This window comes from Kogia breviceps, chromosome 12, assembly GCF_026419965.1.
Source record: "Kogia breviceps isolate mKogBre1 chromosome 12, mKogBre1 haplotype 1, whole genome shotgun sequence".
Taxonomy (NCBI): Eukaryota; Metazoa; Chordata; class Mammalia; order Artiodactyla; family Physeteridae; genus Kogia; species Kogia breviceps.
The window spans coordinates 45,269,546-45,289,053 of NC_081321.1; the positions used below are offsets into that span (position 1 = coordinate 45,269,546).

General features: G+C 49.8%; 1 protein-coding gene across 5 annotated transcripts; it reads right to left on the reverse strand.

Annotated features, from left to right (window-relative positions):
• Positions 1-411: 411 nt before the first annotated feature.
• On the reverse strand, positions 412-19,288 carry AVIL (advillin). 5 transcript variants are annotated; one of them, XM_059082324.2, is made up of 20 exons: positions 18,687-19,278; positions 16,385-16,469; positions 14,731-14,805; positions 13,818-14,014; positions 12,313-12,421; positions 12,110-12,220; positions 11,657-11,859; positions 11,117-11,195; positions 10,890-10,988; positions 10,046-10,199; positions 9,843-9,943; positions 9,268-9,405; positions 9,005-9,163; positions 8,035-8,214; positions 6,509-6,654; positions 6,254-6,398; positions 4,577-4,765; positions 3,459-3,527; positions 2,435-2,551; positions 412-996 (listed from the first exon to the last, which is right to left on the reverse strand). In XM_059082324.2, exons 2-20 carry the CDS (start codon positions 16,448-16,450, stop codon positions 883-885), a joined length of 2,451 nt encoding a protein of 816 aa, XP_058938307.1. In that variant the 5' UTR covers positions 16,451-16,469; positions 18,687-19,278; the 3' UTR covers positions 412-882. The 5 variants fall into 5 exon arrangements, with proteins under 5 accessions (XP_058938307.1, XP_066865761.1, XP_066865762.1 ...); XM_067009660.1 differs by lacking the exon at positions 9,005-9,163 and having other exon boundaries at positions 16,385-19,281; XM_059082333.2 differs by lacking the exon at positions 412-996 and having other exon boundaries at positions 2,462-2,551; positions 4,635-4,765; positions 16,385-19,283.
• Between the last annotated feature and the right edge of the window lie 220 nt (positions 19,289-19,508).

Genomic DNA, 19,508 nt, shown 5'->3' on the forward strand with positions numbered 1-19,508 from the left:
TGCTTCTATCCTGGAACTTCCCCAGTTACATTACTTGTGCCACATGGATTCTTTTGGAATTGTTGACTCAAACTTGGAATTGTCTGGAAAATGTGGTTCATTTGTTGATGTCTGTAGCGTGCTTTGAAGGCTCTCTGCAGTGGTATACACACTGATTCTGGCCTCATTACTGAAATTAATAACACATGGCCCTGTTTCTCCTCTGGATAGTGGGGTGTGGATGGGTGGGGACTGAGGTTTCCTGGACAGCTGTAAGGCAGATTTTGGCATTCTTAGGTCAAGAGGGATTCCAGTTATCCAGAGAGCTCACTCAGCAGTGCCTCTTTACTTGCCCAGTACTGAGACATTTCTCCCAGTAGAACAAAATAGTTACCATAATGGGCAGACCCAAAATACTGAAAAGAACTCCCATTTGCTCTTACAGCTATCTTTATTTGAAAATTTGAAAATCTCTGGCACATACAGTTCTGAGCATTTAGATTTTGACTTCAGGGTGTATATGTGAATAACTTCAATGATTTGTGGGTTAAATAGGAAATACCGATCTTAAGATTTAAAACAAACTTAGGCCCTTGCCCCAATATTAAACACTTTAAACTTAGTATTTTTGTTCTCTTACTTTTGACTTCTCCAGATTCCTGCAGTTTCAGTGCTTTCTGCTGAGGCCACAAAAATTAAAAAGTGGGCAGCTAACATTTTAGGTATATAACAACTAAGGAACGCAGGGATGAGAAAATGGAGAACATGCTGTGATTTGCAGATCCTACTGTATCAACATTAAGTAGCTGGATGTTAGGCAGAAATTAGTAGAGAAATTCTTTCCTGGTACTGGCACTGTCTGCTTTCTTCTGGGGTCTTGCAGTAGACAGATGCCTTCTTGCCTCAGAAAAGCCCCTTTTCTTTCTTCATCTGGAGCTGTTTCCAGCCAGGCAGAGCAGCAAATTGCCCTCTTGTGATGCCAAACACAGAAACGAAGTCCTGTTCAGAGAGGTAGTTCTAAGAGAGAAGGCAAAGTTTCTAGTTAGAAGGAAGACCTAGCACCTGTCAGTGCTAATGGGGTCGGGGAAATGGGGCCAAGAGAGAGTCCCAGGTAGTTCCTTGAAAGGGGAAGTAGAATGAATTCTTCAGAAAGTTTTTAATAGACTTAAATTATTCATTGGAGGGTTCTTTGGCTTGTGGAGTCCCACCTTGGCCTCTGAAAGCCCTGGCCGGATTCGCCCACAGTCCCACCTGGCACCAGTGTCTTGCCAGAAGGACAAGAAATGGGTTATATATTATGTGCAAGTTCTGAACATTAGGCTTTGGCTGAATGGAGAACTAAATCGATGGTTTTCCTTGCTTTCTGCCCTTGTCTGCCATTTTTTATCCAGACATTTTCAAATGCAAGATCAGGTGGACCTTAGTGAGAGCATAAAATTCCCCTAACATTGATTTATTAATGATTAATGAATATTTTCTGTCCAAGTAAAAATATTGATATGGTCTCTGTTTTCAAGAAAGTTGCAGCCCAGATACTTAAGAGACGGTTAGATAAGACACTGTGGAAAATCCAGAGGCCCTTCCCCTTCAAGGGGGAAATAAATTAGTTCATTCATCGTGACTGTTAATTCAATCAGCTGAAACTTAAGGTGTGCCTGTGATCTGCTGGGCACCGTTCTAGATGCTGACAAGCTGAGAATGTGGGCGTGAACAAAACAGACAAGGTCCTTGCTCTTGAGGGTACCACTGGAGTGGGGCAGATAGACGGTGACCCAGTATAAAGGGACTATGGGTGGTGAGGGAGGCAGTGTCGGGGTGGTCAGGGGAGGCCATCCTGGGGAGGTGGCATTGCAGCTGAGACCTAAATAGTGAGGAGGAGCCGGTTGTCTGATGATATGGGAGAAAAATGTTTTCAGGCAGGAGCAATAGCAAGCATAAAGGCTCATGTCTGAGGAACAGAAAAACAGCCACTGGCTGAAGGGCGGTAAGTGAAGAGGGTAGTGGTCTCTGAGATGAAATCAGAGGTGGGCAGGGGACAGATTGTTTGGGGCCTTGGAGGCCATCAGAAGAACTTTGGATTCTAAGTGCAGTGGGAAGCCATTCAAAGTGTTTTAAATAGAAAAGTATCATCTGTTGTGGAAGCTCATTGGTTGTTATGTGGGGAACATTGTAGGGCAGGGGTGGAAACCAGTTGGGGGCCTGTGGCAGTGGTCCATGATGGCTGGACCATACTGGCAGCAGAGAGATGGAGAGCACTGAATGGAAGCCAGCTGATGGATTGATGTGGGAGCTGAGAAAAAAGAAGCAAGAAGGAGCCCTGGGTTTTCGGCTTGAGCTCCTGGGTGATTCAGATGTCTATTGAGTGCTTACAGTGTTCCAGATCTGTCTTAGGCTGTATACTGAGAAGATGCTTTACTCAAGGAGAGTTCCACTCACATCAGATGCAGCCACTCACCTCCTTTTTGGCAGGGTTCACATCCTCAGGCAACTCCTGACTGTGATTTTTCAACAGAACTTCTATGGGGTAATAGTTTGGCTCAGAATTCAGGGAGAGGGTTGTGTCCCTCATATCCTAGGGAAGATAAGAATGTAGACACTGGATAAAAGACTCTTCAGGTCTGTGCAGTTGAAGTTCTGTGTTTATATTTAAATTTCGGTTTTTACCACTTCATACTTTAGAACAATGGTCCCCCAAACTGGCTGCATGTCAGAATCATCTGGGAATCTAAAATATTCAGATTTTAGGGTCCTTCTTGGGAAGGTGATTCAGTAAGTCTAAGGTAAATCCTGTATAGCTAGTTTGGCGTAGATGTTTTGCTTAAACATCATTTAAATACCGTGATCACATTCCTTCTATTGGTACTTTTACTTGGGCTCTACATTTCCAGACTTCAAATGACTTCAGGTTGAAGTCATACTTCTTTTAAATATTTTTTAAAGATGCTACATTGCCATTAGCTTTGAAATCTTGAGTTTGTACAGCACAAAGGACAAAACTGCCAGATGGTTCGGACAGTGGTGCCATGTACTTGTCCTGACGTTAAAGAGCTGTTGGATTCCTGGCCAGAAGCTCCACTTCTTTTGACCATTAAAATAGGGGTAATGGCCTAAGTTTCTGTGGATGCCCCTGTCAGAAACTGATAAACATCATTTGGGTTAGAAGCTTATTATTTCTGAAAAATACTAACAATAAATTTAATCTTGTCCTGAATGACAGAGAGAGTTGAATAATAAAATTTGGTTTTGTTTTCGTTGTGTTTTTAAACAGCAAGTCTGTTCTAAATTCTGGAAGGCAGTAAAATAAGGACCTTGGCTCTGAGACCTGCATTTCTACCGATTAAAACAATCTTCAAATCAAAATAGACCACCAGAGTGATACTAAGAAGGACATGATAGGGTTTTGGCCATGTTGCATCTGTGGCATTTGCTGTTTCTCTCTGGCTCTGGTTGCCTGTGACTAGCTCCTCCAAGAAACTCACAGCAGTGATTCTCGTGATAGCAGCAGCATCTCCCAGCTCTTCTTTTAACTGTTCATATGATTTCCCTGCCTGAAAAGAAGAGATAGAAAATGCAGCATGAGACGCTGCTTATACGGGAGGGACATGTCAGACCTGGTCTGTACCCTCGAGAGGAGCAAAAAAGCCAGGGGACAGAAGACATTTCAGGGATAAGCAAAAATGAAAATCCCCCCTTCTGGGTCTATGCAGGGTTGGAAGGTACTTAAACATGATCTGCATTCTTTGCTGGTGGCCCGACAATGCTCCATACTAAGAGCAGTTGACTAGGAGTCAGTAAACATGGCTTCTTCCTACTGGCTAATTGTGACTTCAGACAAATAATTTCTCCTCTGAGATTCCTCATCTGTTAACACAGGAAACAGTGTTCCCTAGCTATCAGGATGTAGAGCTCAAAAAGTAATGTGTGTGGATATACTTTATAAACTTATTACTTTTTCACACACTGCTTGTTCCTGAGGCAAGCTGTGAATTCTCTAACTGGACTTAGTGCCCTGGTGGGCGCGAAAGAGAAGGAAAGTAAAAAGCAGGGAGCGGGGGGCTTCCCTGGTGGCGCAGTGGTTGAGAGTCCGCCTGCCAATGCAGGGGACACGGGTTCGTGCCCCGGTCCGGGAAGATCCCACGTGCCGCGGAGCGGCTGGGCCCGTGAGCCGTGGCCGCGGAGCCTGTGCTCCGCAGCGGTGAGAGGCTCACGTACCACTAAAAAAAAAAAAAAAAAAAAAAAAAAGCAGGGAGGGGGTCTTCCCTGGTGGCGCAGTGGTTGAGAGTCCGCCTGCCGATGCAGGGGACACGGGTTCGTGCCCCGGTCCGGGAGGATCCCACGTGTTGCGGAGCGGCTGGGCCCGTGGGCCATGGCCGCTGAGCCTGCACGTCCGGAGCCTGTGCTCCGCAACGGGAGAGGCCACAACAGTGAGAGGCCCGTATACCGGAAAAAAAAAAAAAAAAAAGCAGGGAGGGGAGAGGGAGTGGGGGAGATGCGGTCCTGGGTTTACTCAGCCCATGAGTACCCCGCCATCCCGCCGAGCTCTTAGTGCCAAGCACCCTGGCAGTAAGAACATCTTCCCGGTCCTCTCTGTTCTTACTCTCCAAATGTGAGGGTCCCAGGCCAAGAACCAGCCTGTGAATATGGGAGGCTCGAACCCCTGTTTAATGATCAGGATTGGTGTGCCGGTGTCTCGGCCGCTGGGGTGAGTGTGCAGGTACTCCTGGGCGGTAGCAAGAGCGCTCTCCTTCTCTGTGGCGTTGGCCTCAGCCCCAATCCACAAGAACACCTGTTGTGGTAGACATTGAGTATTTGTTATTGCGCTCATACCAAGGGCCAAGTAGCAATACTAGATCATACGTGCTGCCCTGTCTTTTCCTGTCAGCAGTTCACAGCGTCATCGGAGTAAAGCTTTTCTCAGATTCATTTTGATTTATCTATCTCCCAAATCTACATCTCCAGTTCTGAACTCTCTCTCTCTGAACTTTAGCTTCCTGGATCCAGCTTCTTGCAAAACACCTCCTCTTGGCTGACTCCAAGCACGTCAAATATAACACCCCCAAAATGTAGCTCTTTTCTAAACTTGTATCCGTGTCTCCATTCTTGGTGAATGGTGTCCATTCAGTCACCCAAGGCAATAACCTGGGAGTCATCCTAAATGCCTTCCATAACACCAGGACTTAGCTAATTTACCTCCTATGCTTTTGTCCAATCTGTCACCATCCCTCTGTCTCTACTCCACAGCTCCTGTGGGGGCCAGCAGCTGCTCTTACTGGACTAGGACAGCAGTCTGCTGATTGGTTTCCCAACATACAGTCTTCTTTTTCCTCACAAGCCATCCTTCCTCTCCTACACTCGCCAGAGTGATCTATCTAAAGCACAGTCTGACCATGTCACTCGCCTGCTTAAATTTCAGTAGCTTTCCCGGATGAATTTCAAACTTCTTGACATGGTAGGTAAGGCCCACCCCTGCTTCTTTAGCTCCACCTCTAGGGTACTCTTTAACTCTGTCTTATGCTCTGATGATACTATATGTAGTTCCCTGTATACTAGACTATTCATGCCTTGGTTTTCCTTTGCCTGAATGCCCTCTTTACCTGATTAATGCCTGTTTATCCTTTGAGTCTGGGAAGCCATGTCCTCCAGAAAGTCTTCACTGAGCCCCTAAACTGTGTTGAGTGCCCCTTATTTGTGCTCCCATGGCACCTCATACGTACCTCCATGATACTAAAATGATGTTTCTATGTCCGGTCTCCTCCACCCCCACTCAGCCTGTAAACTCTGAGAGTAGGATGAGGCCCTTGGCCTTGGTGACACCACACCCAGCACAGTGATTAGAACAGACAAGGTGTTGAGTATGTTTGCTGAGCCGAATTGAAGAAAATGGGATGTGGCAGAGGGGTTGCCTTGAAGATACGCTTTCGTATCCCTTTGTTCCCTAAAAGGCCCATATCCCTGGGTGTGGAGCCTGCTACTCGTGGTCCTGAGAGAATGGAGTGCATGACGATAGGATGGCGTGATTTTCCTAAAACAAAGTGGGAAAATTCCCAGGATGGTGAGTTTTAAACAACATTCTATTCCCTCCAGCCCTGGCAAAAAGCAGGTTCTTCCTTTGGTCAAGGGAATGTTTGATTGACTTGACAAATGTTTGATTGACTTGGGGATGGTCCAGGGCTACCCTGGCTTTATCTGGGGGGCTGGGGAGAGGTACTACACAGAAAATAGCCTAAAGCTTGAGGATCTTTGTCATTTGTTCCAAGCTCTCTGGCTGTCTTACCTGGTCCCAGGTATCCAGGAGCATCACGTCATCTGGGTTCAGGTCATCCTGGGTGAAGTCTGTGATCTCAGTGACAATGAGCCGGCCAGTCTTATTGGAACATTCAAAGAGACGGGACTGGACATCTAGGATTTCCTGCTGTAGTCTGCAATACAGACCATTTAGTAGAGGAACTGAGCTGCTTAGAAATCATGTGCAGTTCACAAGCCTGGTAGGCAGGGGCAGCCAAGAGGCGGGGATGCTGTGGTCCTGTACCTTTTGTCATTGGCATAGGGAGTTTTTCCTCCCAGCAGGTCCCAGAACTCAGCTGGCTCCTGGCCCTCAGCCACGGTGTTCTCGCTGCCATCACAGAGAAGCCCGGCCAGCTCCTTAGCTATTGCCCGCTCATCCCCACTAGACCCCTGAGAGTGGGGTGGGGAGAACACAGATGTTAGTTACACACAGGCACATTGATGTGGGAAAAGAAGTGTCTGAGACTAATAGCTCCGTGCAGCCAGGATCATCTACCAAGCCACAGTACCTCAGGACGGGGAGATAGATAGGTTTGTTCTGGTGCTGGGAAGGGCAGGGGCAAGGGGCGGGGGCACGGAGGAATACAGTGGTGGCAAAGGACAAGACTAAACTCTGAAACCCACAGTGGATATTGACAAGTCACCTTTTGTTTTGCTTTCAGTTGGAATTTTAGCACCTACTTTTGACGATTTTTTAAGAGAAAATTTAAGTTTATTTTGAAAATTATATAAAGGAAAAGTCACTCTTTTTGCCGTAGAGTTCTATGACTCCTGACGAATGCACAGAATCATGCTACCACCACCACCACAAAAACAGAACAGTCGTCTCACCACTGCAAAAAATTCCCTCGGGCTACCTACCCCTTTGTAGTCAAACCCTCCCTGAATCCTTAACCTCTGGCAAACACTGATCTGTTCTCCATCATTATAGTTTTGCCTTTTCCAGCAGGTCATAATTTCCACAGCTGAGTAGTAACCCATTGTATGGATGCACCGCTGTTTGTTTATCCGCCCTCCAGTTGGTCTGCTTCCAGTTTTTGGTGATTACAAATAAAGGTGCTATAAACATCTGTGGACAGGTTTTTGTGTGAAGATAGTTTTTTATTTCGCGTGGGTACATACCCAGGAATGGGGTTGCTGGGTCATACGGTAAGTGTATGTTGTATAAGAAACTGTCAAATTGTTCTCCAAAGGCCATATTTGCATTCCCACCAGCAGTGTGTGAGAATTCCTATTGCTTTGCATCCTCACCAGCACTTGATATTATCTTTTTTTTTTCAGTCATTCTAATAGGTGTGTAGTGGTATCTCATTGGGGTTTTCCTTTGCATTTCCCTAATGACTGAGTTGAGCACATCTTTTCCTGTTCAGTTCTCTTTTGCAAAACAATTTTAGGGCTTTTTAATGCAGATGCAATCTAAATGGACAAAAATCACATTTTTAGTGTTTTTGTTCAGTGTTCATGGCCATTCCTGTTACAGTCCACCAAACTGGTGTGGAAAGATTGACTTATCCAGCCTGCATCCAGCCTCCATGTGTTTAGAGGTTTATGGAGGGTCTCCTGGATGTAAGCAGTGTGTTAGTGAGTTTCTAATTGGAGGCCTAATTGTGGGGAGCATTGTCAGTCCCTTTGAAGATCCTATAGGAAAAGGTTCCTTTTTTTGAGGACTGCGCCAGCCTACTCTTTAGTTCCTTTGCCCTTGCTGACAGGAGGGTTGGTGCAGGGCTGGGCTCTGAGGGGCTGGTATGACCACTGGGCCAGCCATCCTACCTTGCCACACCACAGGTAGTGCTCTGCCTGGGTCCGCAGCAGAAAGACATCATTGGAGTTTAGGGAGGAGGTGAAGGCTGGAACCTCCACCGCTTTGGTGTTAGATTTGTCATTTCCTTGAATCTGGAAAAGCCTTACCGGAGGATTGGGCTCGGCATTTCCCTTCCTGGAAGTCCCACCCTAGAGAGAGAAAAAAGCAGAGTCCGGAACTAAGGTGCACCGTGTGCGCCGGGCACTGGGCTAGCATTGTGGAGAACATGGACGTGTTTGACACTGTCTTTGCCCTCAAGGAGCGTCTAGGCTAACTGGGAGAGGCTGAGGTGAGCTGGAGTTATGGTACCAAGAGTATTAGCTTTCATCATGAGACCTTGGTTATATGCCAGGCTCTTTGCTGGTGCCTTATCTACATCATTTTATAGATCCTCATAATAACTTTGCGAAGTAGGTATTATTATCCCACAGTGCAGATGGGGAAACAGGCTTAGAAACTTGGCTAATAAATGACAAGACTAGGACTTGACCACAGACTCGTGTATATCAAACATGTGACATTATACATTCCTGGTAGTGCTTCAGCCAGGGCTTCATGGAAGAAATGGAACTTGAATCTGAAGGGGCATATTCTCTGGGGGAGGTGGACAGGTAATGATAATGGCACATGTGAGGTCTAAGGAGGACACCCACCTGACTGGAGTGGAGTGTGTAGGCTAGGGAGCTGAGGGTGGTGCGCCTGCACAGGTAATATGGGTCAGATTATAAAAGACCTTGAACATGAATTAGGCAGTGGTTTGGACTTGAAGCCCTAGGCAGTCTGGATTCACTTCAGTGTCTTAGAGAGAGTCACCCCCTTCTTGTCTATGTCTTCCCCAAGCCCTGCTCTCTACCCCTCCTCTCCTCTACTGTAGTCTCCTGCTGGCCTGCTGGTTCTGAGCATTCTGCTTATGGTTTGATTTTATCTGAGGGCTCTCACCTCAAAGATAACCAGCTTTCCTTTGAAGATGGCCATGAAGTGGCGTGGCTCCTTCCCCATGGTAACCCGAACCTGCACAGGGGCCCCATCAAACTGCCGGTCCACCTCCACCGCCTGGTATGCCGAGGCTGCCAGCTCATCCCGTGAGGCGTGGCGGCCCTGCAGCGGTGAGCGGGTGCAGTGGGTCCCTGGTGCCCCCGGCCCTAGGTCAGTGGCCAGAGGAGGCGCCAGGATCCAAAGCTGAGAGCCTGCCCCAGGCCTACCTGCCAGATGTACAAGATGTAGTGCGGCTTCCCGTGCATCTCGTACGTATAGAGAACCAGATAGCAGTCTCCCCCATAAAAGAAGCCATACCACTGATGCTGCACGGGGACCAGCTCCAGGTTTTCGATTCTCCAGACCTAGGCATAGAAGGAGACACACTTCCCCAGAGATGGGAGTCCTGTGAAGAAACAGCTACCTGGAGGGAACTGGGCCATGCTTAGCAGAGAATCCAGGTGGGTGAGGCACTAACGTCCATTCAAAGTACACCTTGCATGATTTGAATCCCAAGAACTGGATTGTCCCTGGTCAGATGCATCCCCATCATGGCTCAGAGATGATTTGAATATGTCTGCCAGGTGAGTTATTGATAGCACACTGGAGTATCTACCTTTCACTCCCATGAAGAATTGTGGGAAAAGCCTGCAGACTCAGACACATCTTTGAATAGTCCTGAGGTGCCAGAGGTGGAAAGGAAAGCAAAGCAGACACGGAATCACGTGCCCCTTCTGTACAGCAGGGCAGCCAGGAGGGCCAGTGCTGCCGCCTGCCCTGGGATGTGGGTCACTGGTCTTACCTCAACGTTGCCGTTGCCGTCGTCGACCATTCTTTCCCGGGCTGCCACCTCTGGTTTGGTGTGCAGCAGAGTCACATCAAATTTATCCTGGAAAACGTTAGCTGCACGGAAGGGGTTGGGAGAAGCCAAGTGAGCAAAAAGCACCCGTGCCTGCCTTTCTAAAGAGTCCCGGCAGTGAGAACACGATCTGGGGGCAATCTTACCGATTTTACCAATGCTGAACGTTTTCCCCAGACCCACGGTCTGTTCCTTCACTGACCACTTCTGGAACAGCTGCTTGAACGTGGCTGGCTCGGCACCGTCAGTGACGGTCTCCACGTTGGTACTGCTGGGGTAGCCCTTCATCTTGATGAAGTTCTGCAGGTGCGCACCCCCCCCGAAGAACAAGTCAGTCAGGGAGTGCACTGGGCTCCTGACTTAGCTGGTGATTCACCCCTGTGAAGCCAGTTGGTAGGATTGTTCCCTTCTAGGAGTCAGAGTCAAATTCTAACTCACTTCTGTCTAGGGACCAAGTTACCTGCCTCAAGGAAAGGACTGAGCGGAACATTTTGACATCTCTTCATTGGCCTGTCATGATTATTACTGATTTTTTTTTTTTTTTTTTTGGTAAGATCCTCTATTCTGTGTTCCTTCAGCACTCCTGTACTCTACTGACTTTGTATCACCTTCATTTGCCCCTTTTTTGCTTTGTAAGTGCATCCTGCCTGGTTCATCTGCATGGGTCTGCACAATGTCATAAGCTCCTTGAGGACAGGGCCATTGACCTTGATATGTGATATCTCCTTCAATAATAACAGCCACCTTTTACTGAGCAGGTGTGTGTGCCAGGTATTGTTCCGAGTGCTTTATAAATGTTACTTAATCGTCACAACAACCCCAGGAGATGGCATTAAACCTGGATTTGGATCCCAGTTTGTCTGTCTGACTTTGAAGTCATGTATGTAACTGCAATGTTCTATGCTCTGGGGCCTAATATGGCTCTCTGAGCACATCTGATGTGTTATGGACAGAATTTTTTGGACAATATTGCATATCCATAGCTCCTACCAGAGCTTTAGACATGGCCATCTGTTTCTCAACCTTTGTGGCTCCTCTTCCTTTCCACACATAGATCTTGGTTCCACTTTGGTCCAGGATGTAGCAGTCCTGAAGCAGACGGTCAGGGATAAAAGTGGTTACTCCTGCCCAACACCATGAGGAAGCCCTTTCCCTAGGGTCTGCCTCTGAAGCCAGGTCTGGCTACCCCAAGCCAAGCCCACCCAAGCTCTACTTACATCGTGGTTCAGTACGCCCTGGACCAGAGGCCTCGTTGCTACCTCTGTGACCGCCAGCTGCCCAGCTGAGTCTGAGACACTAGAGAAGGGGAGAGGTTAGCCTGTACCTTCTCTTCTACAAAGCATCATGTAGTCAATCTGATATTTCACGGCTTTGTCTTAGAATGGAGTTTCTGGGTAGAGTTTGACTTCTTGCAACAGGCATGGCTTGAATGCAGACAGGAATGTAATGGACTCTGTTCTGTGGAGGAGACTTTTGTGTATCTTTCTCCCGAATGTTACCCTGTCCACATCCCTAGGCACGTATAGCTCTGAGCAAATGAATGGTCTCCCCCAGAGACCAGGAAGAGTTGCTAACAAGAGCAGATGGTAGCTGCTCAGGGAACACCGAGCTCCTTATAGAAGCTGCATTTGAAAAAGACTGAAAGAAAGCCAGTCACCTGCACCCCAAACGAGGAGCCAAGCAGAAGTGCTGGTTTTCTGGGGGGACACCTTCCCCCTACCCCAGCTTCCAACCGGCAGCCAGGCTTAGCTACTCACTGATACAGCGTGATGTTTGATTTCTGCTGCTGATCTGTGATCTCATCGGGGACCGCAGGCTTGATGATGGAGTGCCAGCCGAGGGTGTCCTGAAGGATCTTCATCAGCTCTGGACTGGCCGCCTCCTTGTCTCCCTCGATCACTCCTATTTCAGCACGGCCCCCTCGCTCCCTGTCCCGAATATCCTTTGCCAGGAGCATGGCCTGTAAAGAAGCCGGAGGAAGCGCTCAGCTCCCAGAGGAGCAGCCTGGATCCCAGACCCAGGAGTTACCCTGACGCTGAGTCGCAGGCTCGCCCACGTGGTCTGTCTCTGAAACAGATGCTGCTCAAAGGCAGGGGTCTGGCTTGAAGGGCAGGAAAGAGCCAGCGAGGAAAGAAGAAGGAAAGGGCGGCTGAGGGGTGCAAGCCCGTGAGGCCCTGGGGGAGAGGAGGGAGCAGCAGAACAGGCCACACCTTCAGACGCTCCCTGCTGCCACTCTCTGGGCCGTTCCACTGGATGATGACCTTCCCAAGGTCCAGCAGGAAGACATCACCTCGGTTAAAACTGTCCCAGCTCATTTCCACCTGCAGCGGAGAGGTAGACATTATGTAGGAGGAGTTCTTAGGTGCTAGGCGGAGAGGCCCTGGGCCCAGGACAGACAGGGGGCAGGACTTACCTCGGTGGCACTGATGTTTCTCTTCCCCTTCACGTGCAGCAGCCGCTTCACGTCGTAGGTATTGGTCTCCACGTGCTTCATCCCGGAGGCCACACCCCCTTTCTTGTAGCTGAGGGAACATCCGTTATTTATTGAGCACCTGCTGTGTGCTAGGTACTGGGGAGACAGTTGTGGATCACACAGATGCAACCTCTGCCCACGCGGGTGACGACAGTAAATGAGCCAGGTAAGCATAGATGCTGGTCACCACTGCCCCAGGGGTGCACTCAGCAGTGGGCTTTCGGACAGCGTGTTCAGGGCAATCTTCTCCGAAGGACTGACATTTGAGCTGGGATATTAAGAGTAGAAACCAACCACCAGAGGACTAGTCCTCCAGACAGAGGGTGCATCACTGATGAAGTCCCCAGAGCACAGAAGAACTTGTTTTGTTTCGTTCTAGAAACTGTGTGAATGTCGCGTGTGATGGGGAGAGGGGCGCAGGTCAGGCGGGAGCAGAAACATTAATGACACCGTGGCCTTAAAGAACAACTCGCTCCAGGAATCCGCTCTCCCGGCCCTGGCCCTCACCCCAGCCCAGCCTCCCCCAGGTGTCCCACACGTGAAGGCCACGCAGAAAGCCACGGAGGAGCAGAGGCTTCCCTGGTGACTCTGTGCGGTGCTCTGTGCCCAGTAGGGACTGCTGACCTGCAAGAAGGTGGCCTTGGACCAGCCTCAGAACTCTCAAGCTCATTGGAATTCCTTTTTCTTTTCAATCTCAAGTGCAAAGTTTTGAGGCAATCAAGCTCCTCAGTTCGTGGAAGGTTTTCACCCTTGGCCTTTATGAGACCCCTCTCCTGTAGTTAAGTATTTATGTGTTCCTTTTTATCTGCATATGCATACCCTACCCCCCTTTCTCTCCCCGCCACAGTCATCCATTCTAACAGTTTAACATCTATCTTTTTATTTTCACTCTGGTAAAATGTGGCCTGTTGTTTTGAGTTTATGTATTTTTTAAAAAACAGAAATTGGCATTCTGTTTCTACCTGTGCTCCCTAAGCCCCGTGTTTTTAAGGTCTGTCCACATGTCAGATGTGCCTCTAATCTGTTGCTTCCAGCTGTGGCATTGGACTCCGCCGTGTTGCGGCGTGTTTTTCCTGCCCACGTTGCCTGCAGCTTCCCACCACCACTAATGTGAACGTTCTGGTTCATGTGCCCTTGTGGACCTGGGAACGTGAGCGCTCCTTTGGGTCACACCCCGGGGGTGAGATCTGCCCCAGTGGCAACAGACTACTCTCCGGAATGCTGGGCCAGTCCTCACTTGCACCAGCAGGGCACCTGTCTCCCCAGAGCTCCGACGACACTTGGCGCCTCTCAGCTCTCTGATTTACGCTGCTCTAGTAGGTGGAAATGATGGCTTTGTTTGGATTTGCATGTCTCTGATGACGTTCTTCATATACGTTTTGGCCCTTTTGGTTTCCTCTTTGGTAAACTGCGGTTACGTCCTTGCTCTGTGCATAGCTACTCACATGATGCCCTGCTTGAAGTAGCCGCGGAAGGTGTCAGACTCGTGGCACTGGACCTCCCGGTGCTGCACGGGGATGCCCCCCAGGTAGTCATCCAGCTGCGTGGTGTAGATGGCTACGCAGCTCTTCTCATCCTGCGAGGAGTGCTTCCCAATCCAGAAGTGGATGTCCTGGGAGAGGACGCTGCCCAATCTTCGGGTCTGGGATGTAGTCAGAGAGATCAGGTCAGGGGCCAGCTTGCCTCCCCTTCGCTGCTGGCCCTTCTGGCGAGGGAAGAACGTGGCCTACGGTGACTTGCGTCCTGCCCTTGGCAGGCTCGGGGCCTCTCCCTCCCTGCAGTGGCCCGGGTGCAGACCTCCTCTGTGGCTCAAGCCCTGGCAGCCCAAATCCCTCCCCACGTTTGGGGAATGTTGACAGCTTATTGTTCTCAAAATAAACAGAGACCAATGGGGATCTTTTCCGGGTTGGACCGCAGGCTTTTCCAGCTGCTCCTTCGCACCCCTGCACTTGCACATCTGGCACAGTGCTGCTGTCCATCTGCATGGCTCTGTCAGTACTGTGCACGTGGGAGATTGTTTCCTCTGCTACATGAGTACTTCGAGGCCGGAGATGGCCTTGTATCCACCTGGCCTTCCTTCACAGCACCGTAATCTGGGGTCTGGGTCCCGGAGGGAGAAGTGCTGCGGTAGGCTATTCGCTGAGGCTCAGACCGAGGGCCTCACCCACAACCTCTGCTGCAAAATTTAAAACCCTGGCCTAAGAAACCCTTTGATAGTCAAACTGGAGGCCTGTTCTATATAACAGCGAGGAAGAATCAAGATGGACACCAGATTAACCTCATGGGCAGAGCTCCCAGTGGGGCCCCGGAGCTGGCTCTCAGGGGAGCAGCTCATGGGAATGGGGGCATGGTGCTCACCGAGAGGATGATGTAGCAGTCCCCCTCATAGAAGGTGCCGTGGGCATTCAGGGGCACCAGCGCCAGCTCCATTTTCTGGAAGGACAAGGGGTGATACATAGGCTGCATTCTCTCCCTCCTCCCCCGACCCCCCCAGGCCTCCCCCCTGCACGCCCTCATTTGACACAGGCGGCAGGGGAGAGTGCGGAGCTGTCCCCACGGGGCGTGGCGGCCAGCCACAGGATCAGCGCGGCCACCCCTCTGGCTTCTGCTGAACTCCACCTGCCCGGCCCTGGGTCTGGATCCGGGTGCCTGTCCTCACCCCACCCTCCTCGCACCGCCTGCCCGGCCTCATCTTGCTACACTGTGAAGAGCCTGTGCGCCGCCTCAGTCCTTTGCAGAGTTGGGTGGAAGCCCTCAAGCAAAAGCCCATCTCTGAGCCGCTGCACCAGAGTGCCTCAGTCAGCGCTGACTCTGACCACCCAGAGCTGGCCAAGTTCTGACAGACTGGGGAGCCAGGATTCTGTGAGGCTTTGGGGGGGGGGGGGAGTGCCGGCCGTGTGCAGGCTCCCTGCCGAGGGCTCTGTATTTGGAGTCTGGGCTGGAGCCCTGAGGCACCTGTCACCTGCATGTCTGGCTCGTCCCAGGAGAGCCGTTCCCATGGCCTCAGATGTGGACTTTCATCACTATCTCCAAGTAGGTAAACCTGCAGTCATGTTTGAGTGTATTCTGTGTAAAATACGTGTGTTAAATATAAAACTGTTAAATATCCCACAATTTGCGTAACTCTTTTAGTACCTATTAGTTTTTAAATAAACTGGGAGCCTGAAAACAGTGGCAAGTGACGTGGGCTCTCACAAGCTCTGTGCTGCTTGCTAGGGGGCTGTGACTCCCCTCGTGGTGGAGGATGGTGAGGTGGGGCATCACCTCTGGGTTTTCTGCAGCAGAGCCACTCACTGGGCTCAGAGCAGGGAGGTGGGGTGAGGCTGCCAGGCCAGGGCGGTTCCCAACTATAGACGGCTAGAGCTCGAGGTCAGCCAGAGGGGCTCAAGCCCGAGTGGGAGAAGGGAAGAGCAGGGCACCGATCTGTGCTGTACCCGCCAGATCTTCCTACCACCTCGCAGGAGCCAGAGTGCCCCGTGGAAGACAGGTTCCATTGTCCTGATGTGGGTGGGCCTGGGCCCCACCCATCTCTCCAGGGCATTTACTAGAAGTGCAGATGGCTGGATAAAAGGCAAGCCTAGGGCTTCCCTGGTGGCGCAGTGGTTGAGGGTCCGCCTGCCAATGCAGGGGACACAGGTTCGTGCCCCGGTTGGTCCGGGAAGATCCCACATGCCTCGGAGCAGCTGGGCCCATGAGCCACAACTACTGAGCCTGCGTGTCCGGAGCCTGTGCCCCGCAACGGGAGAGGCCCCAACAGTGAGAGGCCCTTGTACCACAAAAAAAAAAAAAAAAAAAAAAAAGCCTATTTTTGCTTGGAGCCCTGCTCTCCAAGGCCAAGAACATTTCCTCCACCTGTCACCCGCCTGCTCTGAGCACCCAGGAGGGGTCAAGGATCGGAAAACGTGCCCTTTGGAGCTGCCTGTCACTGTTGTTGAAACACAGACAGAAGACCAAGGCATGTGGAAGGCCTTCAGCAGAACAGAATCTTCTGCCCCCATCCAGCCCAGCTCACCTCTATTCTCCAGGTGATGATCCCAGGGTCGTTGCCCACAGCCTGAAAGGTACTGCTCAGAGACATGGCGCTTGTCTCCCTGGGACTGAAACATCACAGAGCAAGCATGGAGATGACGCCTCTCACAGCAGTCATCCAGCCAGCTCTCCTCCTAGGTCACTTCCCAATCTCTTGTCAGCCATCCTGCCATGTCCTTGTGGTGCATCCCCGCACTATCTCACAGTGAAGCGGAAAATGACTTGTCCAAGTTCACGTCGTAAGGCTGCCTGGCCCAGGGATCCCCACCGGAAATTCTGCTTCCCACTTGCCACTTTCCTTGTTAAGAGCCCTGATAACACAGCCGTGATGATTTACTGAAGGGGTGACCAATATGCGAAGCCCTGTGTTGGTTGACGTTATGGTCTCTCATTTAATTCTCATAAGCTGAGTATATTTTCTTTGTCTTACATTGTGGGAAAATTGAGGTTCAGAGAGGTTAAATAATTGACTCAATATCACTAGAGTGAAATCCATACCTGATCTTAAAATCTGTGTTCTTTTTCTAATTTCTGTGATGTACTGCAGCCCTTCCTAACTTACCTAAATTCAGCGGCACACGGGATTGAAAAGCTTATGTCGTAATAAGTATTTCCAAACTGGGTTTCCTTATTTCATTCCCAATCCCTCTAACTCTCCCACACTCCCTGCTTGGCCAGGTCCTCTCCACAGTCAACGGTTTGAGCTTTTACTTCCCAGACTTTTTTAAGTAAACTATCCTAAAACTCAGACAACCCATTCTGCTTCTGTCACATGACTCATATATTCCCTGTGCCTCACAGAAGAAGAGGAAAAATAAAATGGCAGGGCTGGGCCTGGGACAAAGAGTTCAGGGTGCCAGCAGGGGCAGGTAGGCGTGACCTGTGGGCAGATCCTCCCCCCCCCACAACTTCCACACAGACCCAGACAGTGGTGCTGTGGCCACGCACAGACTGGGGCGGGTGGGGGGAGGAAGAGGTAGGGAAGTGTGGATTGTATACCATCTCTGTTCAAAGTGTGTCTAGAGTTACCAAGCACCTACACATGTCCACGGCCACACAGGCTTTAAATAATGAAAATTCCTGCCTGGTTCTTGCTCTCAAGGGGCTTGCAATCTGATTGATACACATCCCTGATGAATGCTCCCAAGAGGTAAAGGAAAAAGGAAGGGCTTGATGAAGTTACAGAGGATAAAGAAAAAGACAAAAAAGAAAAAACAACCCCACCCAGAAAGGACTATCTGGGGTTTTGCTATTTGGAGGCATATTGTGCTTGTTAAGAGGAGCATGTCTGGCCATTCTTTTCTTAAGCCTTGGTGGATGAACCCAGATTTGAAGAGTATGTGCCATTATCTAGTATGGACGTTGGCAAGAAACAAAAGACAAACAAAAAGCTCTCTCTGTCTACGGCTACAACAGGACTAAAGCAGAGCAGTGATGCGGAGCTGCCAGTGTTTAAGGATTTAATTTGATAATTGGCACTGCCCCACCCTGTGCTGCTTAGAACTGCCAGGAAATATTTGTTCAGGTTTTCTTCAGACCCTAGATTTCAGTCATTAAAGGCAAATGCTGTGACCCAACTAGGGGAAGGGGACAAGGAATTCATTCCTTGGAGAGAGGTAATAGTAAACCTGGTAAAAGTCAAAGCGGCTGGCACTAATTGGAACTGTGAGTCCAGAGGCTTCAAAAGCAGTCCCATTTTCCAGCAGGGACCTGGCAGTCAAAATGCTCACTGGGCCAGGGTCCCTAAAATGCAGGGGAGGACATGCTCTAAGCAGGGACTTTGCCATACTGGAACACCCAGAAAATGTGATTGGGGGCCTGAGCAAAGTCCCCCAAAGCTCTCTCCCCCTCCCTCCTCCTCAAGTCCTAATTTATCAACTCAGCACCCTTTTGAGACCGCTGCACAAACCGCTGGGCGGGGTGCAGTTTTGAAATCCCAGCTTAAAAGCTGGTGGCCCTTAATTCTTACCAATACTCCTAGGAACGGACCCCAAGCAGAGGAAGCTGGTTTAAATTTCTGCCTTGCCCCATACCATCTCTTTGAGATGGGTGAATCTTTCCAAGGTTTTGAAAGTGTGCCCTATTGTTTAGTGGTCTCTAAAAAGCACCTCGAATTCTCAGCAGGAAGTCTTCCAAACTGGTCACAAACTCCTGGTTCAACCCTTTAAAAGCCTCATACGAGAACACAAAACCAAGGAAATTTTAATCTCCTCTTTCTTTCGTTTGTTTCTAGTTCAAGTAAAATTGCTCTATTGACCTGCATCCATAAACCAAATAGAACTTACCTTGTCTTCTCTCTCAGCGGTCTTCCCAGTTTTCTGGCGGGTAGGCACTGTTGAGGAACCACCCAGTGCTGGAGGTTCCAGGTCCTGCTGCCTTACCTTAGTAATGGCTGCGCATACACTGGGTTACATTTGCTTGCGTTTGCATCCTAACTGCATTTTCCTAGTGCTGGCCAATCACAGCCAACCTAGTCCTGGGCTTGACTTACTCAAACCGGAGAGAAAGCTGTATCTGTTCCTATTCAAAACAGCAAAAACAAGAGCAGACTTTTAAAGGCTTCTTTTAACTCCAGCTCCACGCCCTGATCTGATTGATTTTTTAAAAGTGCACAGCCCATCAATAATGCAGGAAAGAGGGTGGGAGGATATGAAATTTGCCATATTGTAGATATGAACGCATTACACTGATGACGGGAAGCAGGGGCTGGGGCCGCCCCCGCCCTCTGAGCGCCTGGGATGTCCAGGCCGGCAAGCGCCTCCCAAGAAGCTCCTGGGCATTTCTCAGAGGGGAAGTCGGGGAGAAGGGCCTGGAGTGAGTTATTAGGTCATTCTGTTTTGCCCCTTGGGGTCATGTATCAGTCTAGTCAATATCCGAGTGCCTACTATATGCCAAGAACCACGCTGGGCTCTGAGTTTCAGGGCTCCTAGTTTGGGGAAATCAGTAAGGGGCACAGAAGGAAGCCTCTAAGTCCCTTGGGGCTTCTGGTTCCTCCCCAGAAGTCAACAGGACACCAAGCGTATGCTTATTAAGCACCTGGATGGCAATGCGGTTGATTCCACGTGGGGGCCAGGGAAGAGCTAATGTAGCCCGACTTCTGCAACCTT

Coding starts and splice junctions, on each gene's coding strand:
- AVIL (XM_059082323.2), bottom strand. CDS start 16,450: ATGTCTCTGAGCAGTACCTTTCAGGCTGTGGGCAACGACCCTGGGATC. Junction 14,015..14,730: donor ACTGCTACATCATCCTCTCG/GTGAGCACCATG, acceptor ACTACATCCCAG/ACCCGAAGATTGGGCAGCGT. Junction 9,164..9,267: donor ACATCTTGTACATCTGGCAG/GTAGGCCTGGGG, acceptor TCACCGCTGCAG/GGCCGCCACGCCTCACGGGA.